Source organism: Mustela nigripes, chromosome 13 (genome assembly GCF_022355385.1).
Source record: "Mustela nigripes isolate SB6536 chromosome 13, MUSNIG.SB6536, whole genome shotgun sequence".
Classification (NCBI taxonomy): domain Eukaryota; kingdom Metazoa; phylum Chordata; class Mammalia; order Carnivora; family Mustelidae; genus Mustela; species Mustela nigripes.
This window is the reverse complement of record NC_081569.1, coordinates 30,041,325-30,056,136: the sequence shown is the minus strand read 5'-3', so window position 1 is coordinate 30,056,136 and position 14,812 is coordinate 30,041,325. Positions and strand designations below refer to the sequence as shown.

The 14,812-nt window shown below is 52.8% G+C and overlaps 1 protein-coding gene across 1 annotated transcript; it reads left to right on the top strand.

Moving 5' to 3' along the window:
• The first annotated feature begins 2,135 nt into the window (after positions 1-2,135).
• Positions 2,136-7,165, top strand: ISLR2 (immunoglobulin superfamily containing leucine rich repeat 2). Its single transcript, XM_059418502.1, has 2 exons — positions 2,136-2,284; positions 3,665-7,165. The coding sequence occupies exon 2, from the start codon at positions 3,686-3,688 to the stop codon at positions 5,930-5,932; it is 2,247 nt and encodes a 748-aa protein (XP_059274485.1). The 5' UTR covers positions 2,136-2,284; positions 3,665-3,685; the 3' UTR covers positions 5,933-7,165.
• The last annotated feature ends 7,647 nt before the right edge of the window (positions 7,166-14,812 follow it).

Here is a 14,812-nt window from a genome sequence, read left to right as displayed (position 1 = left end):
TCTCAGGGCGTCCCTGTGCCCCCTCCCCCAGTTCGTCTGTGGGGACCACAGGCCCAGGCAGGTGGAGTGAAGTTCTGGGTTCTCAATTCTGGTCGGAAGGAAAAAGGTGCTGGTCCCAGCCCGCTGGGCCGCCTGCAGCGACCGCAGGAGTAGGAGAGAGGGAGGGATGCAGAGCGTGCGAGCGCAGGTCGGTTCATATTTAATTTACAAAAGATCCTCGGAATGAGTCGAATAGTCTCTTCAGCTGCAGCGCTCCCCGTCCGTCTCTCTTCCCCCACTTCTCCAGCTCATTAAAATGCTCAACACTCAAATCGGAAGATTGATCTCCGCAGAGGCCCCAAACCCGGGCCATCGACCCACCGGCCAGAGAATCCCCCGGTCCCGGGTGAGGGCTTGGGGGCCGTGCGTGCCCCGAGAGAGCTCTATGTCTAGGGGAAAGGACCGGGGAAGGGAGGAGGCTTTGGGGGAGGGTGTCTCCTGGAGCCAGTATCCCCTTCAGGATTCTGGCCGGCAACTCTGTCTCTGGGGCTGCAATGGGCAGTGAAGGAGAGTTTTAGCCAAATGCCTCGACATTCCTGTGCCTCCACCTCCTCCTCGCTTAAAGAAATGTCGGGGTTTCGCCAGAGACAGGGAGCGGGAGTCGGGAACAGCAAGTATTCGAATCTGCCGAGGCCGGCTGTTGTGTAAGGGTGTGAGACATGCTGGCGGTGGCGGGCCGCGGAGGCTCTGGGGGCTAAGTGTGTGGGGTGACTGTGTGTTTGCTGGTGAGGCTGTGAAGGCGTTGGCGAGGGAGGGACAGTGAGAGAGATGCTCCGGCCTTAAGTTCACACTGCTCTGGAGGAGCTGACGTTTTGTAACCATCCCTGTGCTGTTGTCTGCCGCAGCCCCGGGGCCCCATTTTCCCGGAGCTGGCAAGATCCGAGGGTGAGGCACTTGGGTGCGCCCAGGCCGTCCCACTGGGGAGGCGCACCCACCGCACCCGGGAACGCGCACAGGCGGCTCATTGGGCTACGGGCTTCAAGCGCTGGTTTAGCTACAAAACAAAAACAAAAGCAAAAAACAAAAAACGAGACTTAAAAGAGTATGGCTTAAGAGGCTGGCCAGGGCGGCGGTGGGCTGGGGTCCAGACGTTTCTTTCCCGGGCGCCTCGCGGGGTCCTGCGCTCGCCTCTCTTCGGGTTGGACTGGCGGGGGGCAGGGGAGACCATCTACCCAGATCCTAGCAAAAATAGCAGGGAGGGTGAGACGCTCTGCTAACACTATCAATTATGCATCGTGTTGAACGTGGCTTCGGGGAGGAGGCTGGTAGTGGGGAGGGGGGTGCGGGAAGGAAGGGTTCGCGGGAGCCGGCTGCGCACAGCGCAGCAGGTCCTACTTCAGGTCGGTCTGTGCCACAGCCGGCATTTGCAAAAAGAGTTTAAAGGCAAAGACACGCCCCCCCCCTTCAGTCGTCCGCTTTGCCTTCCCCCAAATTCCTCAAAGATGGTTTGTCTCACGTGCTGCGGGGCGTAAAAGCGGCTCTCGTTCTATTAGCAGCGAAGCTCCCCGGCCCCGGCGGGACTCGCGCGTGAGGGTGAGTGAGCGTGAAAGTGTGTGCGTGCACAGGAGGGAGAAAATGGTGAGTGTCCCGAGTGAAGGTGTGCCTTTGAAAATGTGTGTGAACGTCAGGAGGCCTCAACACATTGACTCGGTTATTATTACATGATGATGGATAATTCTACCATGTGAAGGTCAACTGTGCGGACGGTGTGAAGGTCTGTGTGTTTCTGTATCAATGTGTGTTTGAACGTGGTGGGGGGAGGATGGCGATGTGATTAGGCATAGTGACAACGTCTACAGATGTGTAAATACGGAGGGACGTGGGGTATGGGTGTGCGTTGAACTGGGAAGAGCCCAGATGAGGGCGGTGAGTGTGGGGGGCGCCCCTTGAGCCCAACGTGTCTCAGCCTCGGGGAGAGCCTCTACGGCTTTAACAAATGTGGATGATGCGGGAGGTGGGAGAGGCTGTGCGCGTCCCTGCCGCGCCGGGAGCGCGCGCGGACTCTCTTCAGTCTGCAGCCAGCCAGACGTGGGGGGAACAGACGCGGAAGGAAAAGCTGAAGCGGGACCTAAGGGCTAGGGAGGTCTCCATACTTACCTGTCCCTTTCTCTGCCCCTCCCTGTCTTTTCCACAGCCAGCAACAGATGTGGAAAGCGCCCTTGGGCAGTGTCCTGGCTCCGAGACCTCAAGTCTGGAGTAGGGGCTGCAGCCCGAGGGCAGTGCGCGGAGAGTCAGCGAGCAGCGGGTAAGCCGCGGGACCGCCCCACAACCTCAACCCAGGGTTATGGTACCCACCTGGGTTACCATAACCCCCTGGAGCTATGGGGGGGGGATACGGAGGGGTGGGGAGGGTCCCTCCCCCAGGAGCAAAGGCAGCGTGAGGGAACCCGGGTTCCCAAAGATGGGCTTGTGGGAGGGGCTCTGCCCAACCTGCTGGGAGTTCTAGGTGGGAGCGGGAAGTCTCCCCGAAAGCGCGTTTGTGTGGCTGGGTATAAGGTTTTATGGGGCAGTGAGGGGGCGGGGCGGGGTTGAGGTGTGCTAGCTTCGTGGAGCCGTAGAAAAGGGACAGAATCCTGCACGATGACCTGTCCGTTGGGGACTCCTGTACCCTCTGGGAGCTGCCTGGGCTCCTCCGTGATGGGAGGGGGGATTCTTTGAATCTTTAGTGACATCCTCCTCAATGCTCCAGGTTCATGCATGGGGAAGGACCTCCTTCCTCAGACAGAAGTTGACACAGCAACCTTGGTCCTCCCCTCGAGGGAGTTGCAGCCCAGGGCAGGCTGCTTCAGTATAGGGGGATGGGTGGCTAGGAACCTACTGCCCCAGTCCCGCCTGCCTCCCTCCCACCTCAAGTTCTCTATCCGCTGGGATTTCTGTCTCAGTGGAGGGCTTTTGTGCATGCGCAAGCGAACGCCTGTGCTGCCTGTGAGCGGGTGGGTTCGTGTGAGGACTTGTGTCCTTGTGTCTGTCAGCTCACACAATGAACAGGAAAGCACCGCGACGGAGAACCCTGTCCGGATGCTAGGTTCAGCTGAAAGAACAATGAGGTCTCCAGGGTATAGTGTGTCCATGTCTGGGTGTCGTTGTGTTTGTGTGCTAGAAAATGTGCTGTGAACCTCTAAACCCCTGCAGAAGTTGCACGTTTGGTGGCGTGCCCAGGCTGTGTTTGTGGTGTTGTGTGAATGTATGGGCGCGTGTGTGAACGCGGTGAGTGGGACAAAGAGCTTGAGGAAAGACAACAGGCCACAGACAGAAATACTTTTTCTGTGTACCTTTGTCACGGAGTTAAACGAAGGCTTAGAAACATACCTGCGGGTCAGGGCAGAGCCCAGAGCAGACAGGGGAGCGGCTGAGTCTCTGGAGTGCCAGACTGAATGGGTAGGTGGGGGTGGGGGGTAGGGGTCGAGGCACAAGTCCGCTAGAAATGGAAGTCAGGTCCCGAGAGAGAGCATGCATTGAATCCCAAGACTTTTATTGCGCCCCAACTCGTGTCCAAGAGAGACTCTTGGGCACAGAGAAGGCCTGGGGCCCCAGGGTCTGCCCCAGAGGGGCTTTTGCGGAGGCAGAGCTTAATAGAGAGAGGGAGGCTGGATCTCAAAAGTCACCTTCTCCCCTCTTTCTCCAGCTTCCATCCACAGGATCCGCGATGGTGCCCTTGTGGGCTCCGTGGCTGGCCTGGGCTCTGCTAGGAGTGGCCGGAGCGTGCCCAGAGCCGTGCGCCTGCGTGGACAAGTACGCGCACCAGTTCGCAGACTGCGCCTACAAGGAGTTGCATGAGGTGCCGGAAGGACTGCCGGCCAACGTGACCACGCTGAGTCTGTCGGCCAACAAGATCACCGTGCTGCGGCGCGGGGCCTTCGCCGACGTCACGCAAGTCACGTCGTTGTGGCTAGCGCACAATGAGGTGCGCACGGTGGAGCCCGGCTCCCTGGCAGTGCTGAGCCAGCTCAAGAACCTCGACCTAAGCCACAACCTCATATCCAGCTTCCCGTGGAGCGACCTTCGTAATCTGAGTGCGCTGCAGCTGCTTAAAATGAACCACAATCGTTTGGGCTCGCTGCCCCGGGATGCGCTCGGTGCGCTGCCCGACCTGCGCTCCCTGCGCATCAACAACAACCGGCTGCGTACCCTGGCTCCTGGTACCTTCGACGCGTTAAGCGCACTGTCCCATCTCCAACTCTATCACAACCCCTTCCACTGCGGTTGCAGCCTTGTGTGGCTGCAAGCCTGGGCCGCAAGCACCAGGGTCTCCTTACCAGAGCCCGATTCCATTGCGTGTGCCTCGCCTCCCGCGCTGCAGGGGGTGCCTGTGCACCGCCTTCCCGCCCTATCCTGTGTACCACCCAGCGTGCGTCTGAGTGCTGAGCCCCCGCTCGAGGCACCGGGCAGCCCCTTGCCCGCCGGCCTGGCGCTCATGCTACACTGCGTCGCTGAAGGACACCCCACACCCCGCCTGCAGTGGCAACTTCAGATCCCGGGTGGCACCATAGTCTTAGAGCCTCCCGTCCTGAGCCGGGAGGACAACGCAGATGGGGCCGATGACGGGGAGGAGGAAGGAGATGGGGATGGGCCCACGCAGACGGAGGCCCCAACCCCGACTCCAGCACCCGCTTGGCCCGCGCCCCCAGCCAACCCACGTTTCCTGGCCCTCACAAACGGTTCCCTGTTGGTGCCCCTCCTGAGTGCCAAGGAAGCAGGCATCTATACCTGCCGAGCCCACAATGAGCTGGGGGCCAACTCCACCTCACTACGCGTGGCAGTGGCGGCTGCCGGGCCCCCAAAGCACGCTCCTGGCGCCGGGGGAGACTCTGTAGGGCAGGCCCCTACTTCTGAACGCAAGTCCACAGCCAAAGGCCGGGGCAACAGCGTTCTACCCTCCAAACCCGAGGGCAAAATCAAAGGCCAAGGCCTAGCCCGGGTTAGCATCCTCGGGGAAACGGAGGCGGGGCCGGAGCAGGAGGAGGAGGAGGCAGGTGAGGGAGAGGAAGCAGAAGACCCGATCTCTGCGGATCCGGCGGAGGAGCAACGCTGTGGCCACGGGGACGCCTCGCGGTACGTGTCCAACCACGCATTTAACCAGAGCGCAGAGCTCAAGCAGCACGTCTTTGAGCTGGGCGTCATCGCGCTGGACGTGGCGGAGCGCGAGGCTCGGGTGCAGCTGACGCCGCTGGCGGCGCGCTGGGGATCTGGGCCTGGCGGGACTGGGGCAGCGGGGCGGCCGGGGCGGCGGCCGCTGCGCCTGCTCTACCTGTGCCCAGCTGGGGGTGGCGCAGCAGTGCAGTGGTCGCGCGTGGAGGAGGGCGTCAACGCCTATTGGTTCCGCGGCCTGCGGCCTGGTACTAACTACTCAGTGTGTTTGGCGCTAGCCGGGGAGGCTTGCCACGTGCAAGTGGTGTTTGCCACTAAGAAAGAATTGCCCTCGCTGCTGGTTATCGTGGCGGTGAGCGTATTCCTCCTGGTGCTGGCCACCGTGCCCCTGCTGGGCGCCGCCTGCTGCCACCTTTTGGCCAAACACCCCGGTAAGCCCTATCGTCTTATACTGCGGCCACAAGCCCCAGACCCCATGGAGAAACGCATCGCCGCCGACTTCGACCCACGTGCCTCCTACCTCGAGTCCGAGAAAAGCTACCCGGCAGGCGGCGAGGCAGACGTCGTGGAGCCAGAAGAGGCTCCCGGGGAGGGCCTCGACGAAGACGCGGAGCAAGGGGACCCAGGTGGGGACCTGCAGAGGGAGGAGAGTCTGGCGGCCTGCTCTTTGGTGGAGTCCCAGTCCAAGGCCAACCAAGAGGAGTTCGAGGCGGGCTCTGAGTACAGTGATCGGCTGCCCCTGGGCGCCGAGGCAGTCAACATCGCCCAGGAAATTAATGGCAATTACAGGCAGACGGCAGGCTGAATCCCCAGCCCCACCGGCCTGCCCATTCCCATCCCCCACCTTGGGTGCCTGGGAGAAGAAGCCTAGGGCTGGCAGGATGTACGCCCACCACCCCACCCGCAACCTTTGCTTACTCCGCCCCTTTACCAGCCCCGACCTTCATTACTGGGGACTTGGAGAGGGGAGTGGGATGACTGCACCAGTTCCCAGCCACCCATTATCATCATTGTCTTTGAGGGCTCAATTCCCCTCCACGGCAAGCACAGTTACTCACTCTCCTCTCTCCCTATAATGCACCACCCGCTGACCGGGAAGCGGAATCCACGCCTCTCCATTCCCACCCTAATTGTTATCTGCGATATCTGCTCTGCAGCCTGCCCCACGGTAGGCTCTGGAACCAGAGCAAACAGAGGAGACCACGGAAATATCTGGTGGTAATGCCGTGGCGTGGGGTCAGCCAGCGATCCGTAGCAGATGTCCCTTGCGTGGAGTGCTGTAGGGTCCCACCTGGACCCCTACTCCAACATTTCTGGGGTGCACGTCCCAGAAGCCAGGAATCCGTGGCAACTCCCTAGTTTTAGTTTCAAAGTCCCCTTGCGGCTGGGAAACAAACCCTTCTGTCCCCCCACCCCCAATCCGCTTCTAATCAGCTGGAGCCAAGCCCGGTGCCTGGGGCGCCTTTCAGCTCCGCGCTCCGATTTTCATATTTTCGTAGGGGTTTTTTTGTTTGTTTGTTTTGTTTTCTCAAAGACAGCGACGCTCCGGGTCCGGTGCTAACACCCCCTTCCCAGCCTCTAGGAAAATTGGATGTGTGTGAGGGGGTAGAGCAGGGAATCCGTTTTCTCTCTCCGGCTCTCCTAACTTAAAGCGCCGAGGAACGGCGCTCCCTTTTAACGCAGAGAGCGTGGGCTTGGTCCTGGGTGAATTTCGTTGTGGGTGACTTGGGGTTTCCGGAGTTCAAGCACTCCACAGCTGGGGTTCCGCTGCTGCACGTGGCCCAGACCTCCGTTCGAGGTGCGCTGGGGGCAAAGGAAGCCAAGTGCGGTCTTCCCGGGCCGGGTTTTGTGCAAGGGCTTGCGCCCTGGTTCGCACAAAGCCTGCGCGTGACGGTGCCTCGGGATCCGGATGGAGAAAAGCCCCTGGGTCCTCGCGTCTTCCCGCCCCGCCCCTCCTTCCACGAGAACAGTATTTGCCTGGCGTGTAGTCCTAGACGAGCGTGCTCTGTAGGAGAAGTCTGTATTCTATAAAGTGTAATCGTGTAGTGTAGGGGGGTGGGCGGGCAGGCAGGTGGGCGGGGAGGGAGGGGGCGGGAGGGTGGACGCGGCGCGGCGACTGGGGCGGGGTCCTTTTTTTATTCTTGGAGGTGAACGTCGGGATTGTGATGGGGGGGTGGATTCGGTCGTCGGGACCTGCCAGTCCTTCGCGAAGCGCAGCACAAGTGCGGCCCGGGGCGGAGTAGCTCCCCCACCCCGGAGCCCGCGCCCTTTTCTAAAGGCGTCTGTATGTAAACAGTCAATAAAACAATTGATTTGATCTGGGCTTGGTGACTCTTTGTGGGGGGGGGGGGGCAGAGGAAGGAAGCCTGGGGGATGCTGGAGGAAACCGCAGTAGGAGGGAGCCCCCAGGATCCTCCCATTGGGATCCTTTGTGTGAGTTCGTGTTGCTTGGACTGTCCTGTAATTTTGCCAGGTGTTTACACCCGGCACCCGCTCCTTCTTAGTGCCTCCAACTCCGAGCGGCAGGGGGCGAAACCACGTGGGCTTGAGGAGGTTGGAAATGAGTGGGAGAGGTTTCAGGGAGGGTGGGGGTGGTCCCCACAGACGGAACGACAATTCAGGGGTGCGTGTGTGTGTGGGGGGGGTGCGCCTGAGTGTGTTGTGTAGCTGCCAAATACTCCTTGGGTTGACATAGTCGCTATGATGGGGTGTGACGCTGTGTGTGTGTGTGTGTGTGTGTGTGTAGACTGCCTCGTTTCTGTTTCAACTCCAGTCCCTCTGTTCTCTGAGAAGCCAGTGGGGGAATTCACAGGGGCATGTGCGCATGCCCAAGCGTGTGCCTGTGTGTGTGTGTGTGTGTGTGTGTGTGTGTGTGTGTGTGTTTATGTTTGGAAGGTGCTCAGTGAATGATGGACAACTGACAAGGTCTGTGAGTCTCTTGGGGTGAGTGGAGGTGAGTAGAATCTGGTTGATTGAATCCTCCTAGAATTGAGGCTTCTTGTGTTGAGGAGAACAGGAGAAAGAAATGGCAGGAGCCAGAGCGGGAGCTGTGGTCCTGACCAGCCTCTGGTGCTTGGGTTGGGCTGGCTGTGAGTTCCAGCTGAATCCCCCTGCAGAATAGGGAGTGGCCAGGAAGGGAGGTGTAAGAAAAGGCATAAAAATAGGGGAGCAGGTCAAGATTTCGTCCCTACTCTTCAGCTTCCAGTTTCTTCTTCCTCACCCGGACAGTGAGTATTAAGACTTCCTAATGGGACCAGTGCAGGTTGGGGACTGGGCCCATGTCCAAACACCCAGCCTCCTATCCTAGCCTGTCTCCTGGCAAAGACGGCAGCTGGGATTCTTCCCAGGGCTGGAGCCTCGGTTCCCTGCTCAGACCAGCAAACCTGTGTCCAAGAAAAAGTCCCTTCTGAGAGTCACAGTTCCATTTTGCCCCTGCAGCTCACCTCACTGTTGGGGACACAGCTCAGAAATATCATCTTGTATTATAAAAGCTTTGTTTTCCTTGAAAATGCTGCCTTTGAGCAGGGGGCAGGGACTGGCTCAATTTTTGTAACTGGTTCAGGAATCCACCCACATGACTGCATTGGGCAGAGGCCTGGCTGGGCGGGTGAGTGCTTAGCAGTTCGGGCCTAACCCAGTTCTCTGGTCATGGGTATAGAGGGAATGAAGGTATCCTTCCTGTCCTCCCTAAGGATTAGGGGTTTTGCTGGAGACCCCCTAGAACCCTGAGTGCCCCAGGCGGATAGGCAGAGTTCTGAGAGTTCTTCCCCTCCTTTGTCCTGGGCCAGTCTTCCTAATGGACGGACACCCACAGCCGAGCTAGCCTAGTGCTGTCAGGGCAAAGCCAGGCCCAAAGGCTCAGGTCCCGGGACGGGACTAGGCGGGTGCTGGAGGTGGAGGACCAGGGTGCCATGACACACTGTTGACTGTCCACTGGGATACCAGTCCCCTCTGGCCCTTACCAGCTTCTGTGCAAATGGAGGATTGGCACGTACCCAGAATGTTCTCCAGCCTCTGGCCTTCCTTCCTATCTCTTAATTTTATTCTTTCATTTCCTCCCCTTCTCTTCTCTCTCTTTTCTTTTTCTTTCTGCATCTGCCTTATTTATTCATTGAAGAATCTCTTAAAGGTCCAGGGTTGGAAGGAACCCTGAAGCCTTGCCCAGCGGAGACGTCATTCCTTCCTCAGGTGTTTTAGGAGCTCCATCGTGCTTACCCAGTGCTGGGTGTGGTGTCTAGATGGGGTGTTTGTCCAGATCAGATGAGGGTCCTCAAACATGCGGTAAGGATTGGGTGGAAGCCAGTGCCAGGACGGGAGGGAAAGAATTCACCTGAGGCAGAACAAAGGAGACAGAAGCTTATTGAATCCACCCAATGGAGCGGAGGGCAGACCCCAGAGGAGCAGCTATCTGCAACTTAGGCAGTGGGCGGGGGCTGTCTTTAAGAGGGGGAAGGTGAGCAGGTATGGTAACTATGGAATTTGCCTTTTTTGGTATCTGGGCCTGGTTGTAAGCAGCCCATTGTTCAGGGAGGGCCTCTGGATATTTTGAGTTGGGTCCCCTATATTCAGCCAGGGGGTCTCTGTGGGCCCTTTCTATATTCCATTGTTCAAGGCTATTTTCCTGCACAATGGGGAGCCCACTCCTGCTCTCTCCCCCCAAGTAACAGACTGTTGAGCAGTATAAAGGTCACATCTCCGGGAGATCCCGCAGAGGTCTGCTGGTGAATACCACCTCCATCCCTCACTCCAGGGCTGTAAAGCTTTCCATTCAATGCGCGTGTGCGTGTGTGCGTGTGTGCGCGTGTGTGTGTGCGTGTGTGTGTGTGTGTGTGTGTGTGTGTGTGTGTTGTATGTTGTATGCGCCTATGGAGGGGACCTGGAAAATGCTCAGAGAATGCAATATGACAGCGGTAACCTTGGAACTCAGAGCAATTTATCAGGAGCAGTAATTCTCTGAGCTACAGAAACCAGATGCCCAGGATGTGGCCTTGAATCAGATTGGAAACCTGTCTGCAGGAAGGTGATTTGAAAGGAGTGCCCCCGCCCCCCCCAAGTGTCTCCTAAAGATCAGCAGGAATGAGAACCATCATGAAGATCATTAGGGAAAGTCCATTATACAAAGGGACACAGGGCTTCTTTGAGAAAGAAGCATCTGGAACAGACACCCCCCCCCCCCCCCAGCCACCCCATGCTTCCTGATCTTGTGTTTGGAATGAAGCCCCCCACCCATGACACTGGAATAACAACCACAAGTAAAGCTAACATTTCTAAAGATTACTCAAATCAGTAAATGTTTGGACAGCTAATCCCTGGAGGTGAGGCTAATCTTGATTTTCCCTCCTTGATCTCAGGGCAGAACATTTTGGTAGGGAAAGGAAAGGGGATGGCGTCTTGCTACAAGGTTCTTGCCCCAGATTCATTCATATCAGAGCCCCAGTTATGGTATACTCCACGGGGAAAGAAGGAGCCTCTGCCCAACAGAGACATCATCCGCAGAGAAAGAATGATGATGTCTGAGAAACAGAGAAACTGGAGGGCCTTTACCTTTCAGGCATGAGGTGCATTTTCTACAGAAAAACCCAACCTCAGGGACTAGGACCTAAGAAAGGCCCCAAGTAGAGACCCTAAATTGTGAAATCTGACCTAACAAATACCTTTACCTTGTAAATTGCCCACATGAAGATATTGACAAGAGCAATTCTGTTGGAAGATAGGGGATGGGGCAAGCAGAGCCATTTCAGCTGTGATGTGTCAATTAATTGATTGCATTTGTAACACACCCACCTACACATATGTGTTCAATGACAAGATTTTGCCTTAGGACTTGGTAGAGAATTATGCACTGAAAATGGAAGGTCTGCTGTGACTGGCATATAAAAGAGATTGAATTAGAAAATGTCTTGCAGTATTAGCATTTAATTCTAAATATGGCCAGTTTTCCTAATGAGACTTGATATGGATTTTTTAAAAAACCATCCAGAGACCCCATGATGAGCAGAAAATAAAACCAACTCGTTGGGTTAAATCAGTTGGAAAGACTTTGTACCATTCCTTGGTTGAGCAAGTAATTTAGGTAATTTGAAGATGATATGATTTTTTAAATTGTGCTAATTGCTCATGCTTTGTCTGGACATGTGAACGTAAGTTTAATAATTAAGTTTTGGTCCACATGGAATAAGGAAAATAAATGTTTATATTTTTATCAACTGTTTATGGCTTAAACATGTCCCCTTGTGTATTAAGAGTTAATTTGGTTTTGGTAAATTAGATGCACTTTCTCTTAGCAACACTCTAGCAAACTGGTCCTTAAATTGAGTCTAAAAGCCATTCGAGGCATCCAGCCATTTGAGAGAAAAACTGCTACAATCATAAACATCAGAGAGGAACTTGGTAAGAATTGATCAGTGTTTAAATAGGGAAAGAATGGGAGTGGAGAATTAATTATCAATGCTTTTTTTTAGTAAAAGTGACTTTTGTGTATTTAGACAGGCTAAAAATGTTAATGGTCACCTAGTAAATATTAACAATGAGTAATTAAAATTAATTAAATTAAGTTAAAATGACTTATTAATAACATTTATTGAACTCCTACCATATTTCAGGGACACACATACTATAGAATTTATAATCATTACTTTATTCATCTTTTTGATAATCTTGTGTGGTGATAATATTATTATCCCAACTTAGGCAAAGAAAATCAAAAGCAGAAAGGTTAGTCATTTGCCAAAGGTCATATAGCTGGTGATTTGCAGGATTGAGGTTTGTATTTTGCAACAGAGCTCTTAGCCATAAAACCAAACATCCTTCTGATACCTCTATAAATCAGATTAAGTGAAGGATAATATATTTTATATATTGCTAATTTTGTTGCTGATTATCAAGTTTGTCTAGAAAAAGAGTTTCTCTTGCAGTCTCTCTTATTTCTCAAAATAGCCATTTTATCCCCAGTTATAAAAGTTATGCATGAGGCGCCTGGGTGTCTCAGTGGGTTAAAAGCTCTGCCTTTGGCTCAGGTCATGCTCCCAGGGTCCTGGGATTGAGCCCCACATCAGGCTCTCTGCTCAGCCGGTAGCCTGCTTCCCCTCCTCTCTCTCTGCCTGCCTCTCTGCCTGCTTGTGATCTCTATCTGTCAAGTAAATATATAAAATCTTAAAAATTAAAAAAAAAGCTAAAAAAAGTTATGCGAGATTAAATGTAAATGGGTAGAGCCCCTTAGGAAAAATATTTGGCAGTATACAAAGGTGAAAGATACATTATAGCTTATGACTCAGCAATTTCACTCCTGGCATCTCCCTGATAGAAGTGAGCACGTAAGCCTATCAAAAGACAAACAGGTCTTTTGGTGGACACAAGTGCGAGAACGTTTGTCATGGCTTTATATGTAATACCCCAAATTGAAAATAACCCACATAGCCACCAAGGGTAGAATGGGGAAAAAAAACTGTGGTATATTCATATAATAGAATAGGACACAGCAGTGAAAAACAAACAAGCAAACAAGTTTCAACTTGTTTCAACAAGTTTCAACACACAGCAGCATGCACGCCATAATGTTGAGGGGAGAAAAGCCAGGCACAAAAGAATGCGTAAGGTGTTATTTCATTCATATGAAGTTCAAGGCAGGCAAAACTAATTTGGGGAGAAAGAAGTCAGAATAGTGTTGGAAAGTACTGACCAGGACTGAGAGGGTATTCGAAAGAATGTTTTGAGGTGCTGGAAATGTTCTCCATCTTATTCTGGGGGGTGATTTCAGGAGTGTTTATGCATGTAAAAATTCACCAAGCCGTATATTTAAGAGTTGTACGCTTTATTGTATTTGTTATACCTCGATTTTTAAAAATGGAAAAATAACCCTTGGAAATACAGCCACCACGTAATGTGTACTCCGTACAGAACTGCACTGTCCGATACAGTAGCTACTGGCCAATGTGGTTATTTAAATTTAAAATTTAATTAATTAACATTAAATAAGATTCAAAATTCAGTTCCCGGTCACATTAGCCTCATTTCAGGTGCTCAATAACCCCACGTGGCTAGTGGCTACTATATATTGATTGGGCAGCAGAGATGACAGAACATTTTTATCATCACAGAAAGTTCTATCAGTGGTGTTGTTACAGAAAAATGAAAAATCCAGAAGTGTATCGAAAAAATAAGTTATTATTGGAGCACTCAGATGGCTCAGTCTGTTGAGCGTCCAGCTCTTGGTTGTGGCTCATGGCATCATCTCAGGGTCGTGAGATCGAGCCCTGCCTCGAGCTTCGCGCTCAGCTCAGATTCTCTCCCTCTCCCCCTGCCACTCTGCCGGCTTGCACATGCGCTCTCTCTCTCTCTCTCTAAAATAAAATAAATAAATAAACTCTTTTTAAAAAAGAAAAAAGAATTTATTATCTATATAAACCCCATCCCATGGAGAGCAGAGTTAACCTTTTAACATTCTTTCCAGTCTCTTTCTGCAGAATTGTTCTTAAATTACATAAGTATCACATTCTTGTCCTAAGGTCATTGAATAACGGATTCACTGAAACTTCCCTCCACCTGCAATCCCAGAGCTCTCCCCAGGGGTCATCACTCTTACGAGGGGTGAGGGGTAACCGGGATCTTTTCGGACCATTTTTGCAGGTGTTTCTAACAACGCACATATCTGTATGGAAATATAAGCAGTGTCATTAACACCACCCCCATTCAGGGAGCTTTCCCATCTGGTTCGGCTCAGTGTCCCCAAGGGGATGTGTAGGCTGTTATCTCCACCATCCACACCCCACCGGGATCTAGGACTCTACTCCCCTTCTTCTTGACCAATGGTGGTCCTGGGATAGTATGAGAACAATGTCAATAAAAGATTATGAAAACTGCAAAAAAAAAAAAAAAGAAGAAGAAGAAAGAAAGAAAGAACTGATGTCACCTGGGGTATGTCAGACACCTGCTGGGTGTTCCTGGAGCTTGGTGCTGACCGGGACTTAAGTGGAGCGTTTACTCCATACTGCCGGAATGGAGAACTAGCCTGTGGCCCAGGGCCAGCCTGCTGGTGATACTTGCTACGGGGAAGCCTGGGAGGTCTGCATGCATGACTCAGCTCCCACTGGAAACTATCACAAAGGTCTTGCATTGCCTTCACACCACAATGGAGCCCGTAACTCTTCTGCAAGGTTGCCCAGAATCCTGCTGGTCCCAACATGATAATTTTCTCTCTGGGTAACACCGCAACGGCTTCTGGCACAGGCTCCCTCTGACTCAGACCGACACAACTCTCCGTGTTTACTTTTGGAGTTCAGTTCTTAATTCATTAATTTTTAAACTTTATTCATTTTAATGTATGCCTTTAGAGCTATTAATGTCCCTCTAAGTGCCATTTTAACAGCAGGCCCCAAGTTTTGATAGGTAGTGTTTGCATTGTCATTTAGTTTTAAATATTTTATTTCGTGAGATTTGTTCTTTGATTCATAAATTATTTAGAAACATGCTTTTAAATATCCAAATGTGTGTGTGTGGTTTCTTCCTGCCACTTTTGTTTTTTGATACTGATTCATTTGTATTGTCAGAGAATTTGGACTGTATGATATTGGTTATGAGTTATTAAATCTTGCTCTGAGGAATAGTATGTAGTGAATTTTTGTGAAGGTTTATGTATGTTTGAAAAAAATGTTCATTCTTGGATTGGGTTTGTGATTATGTGGTCATT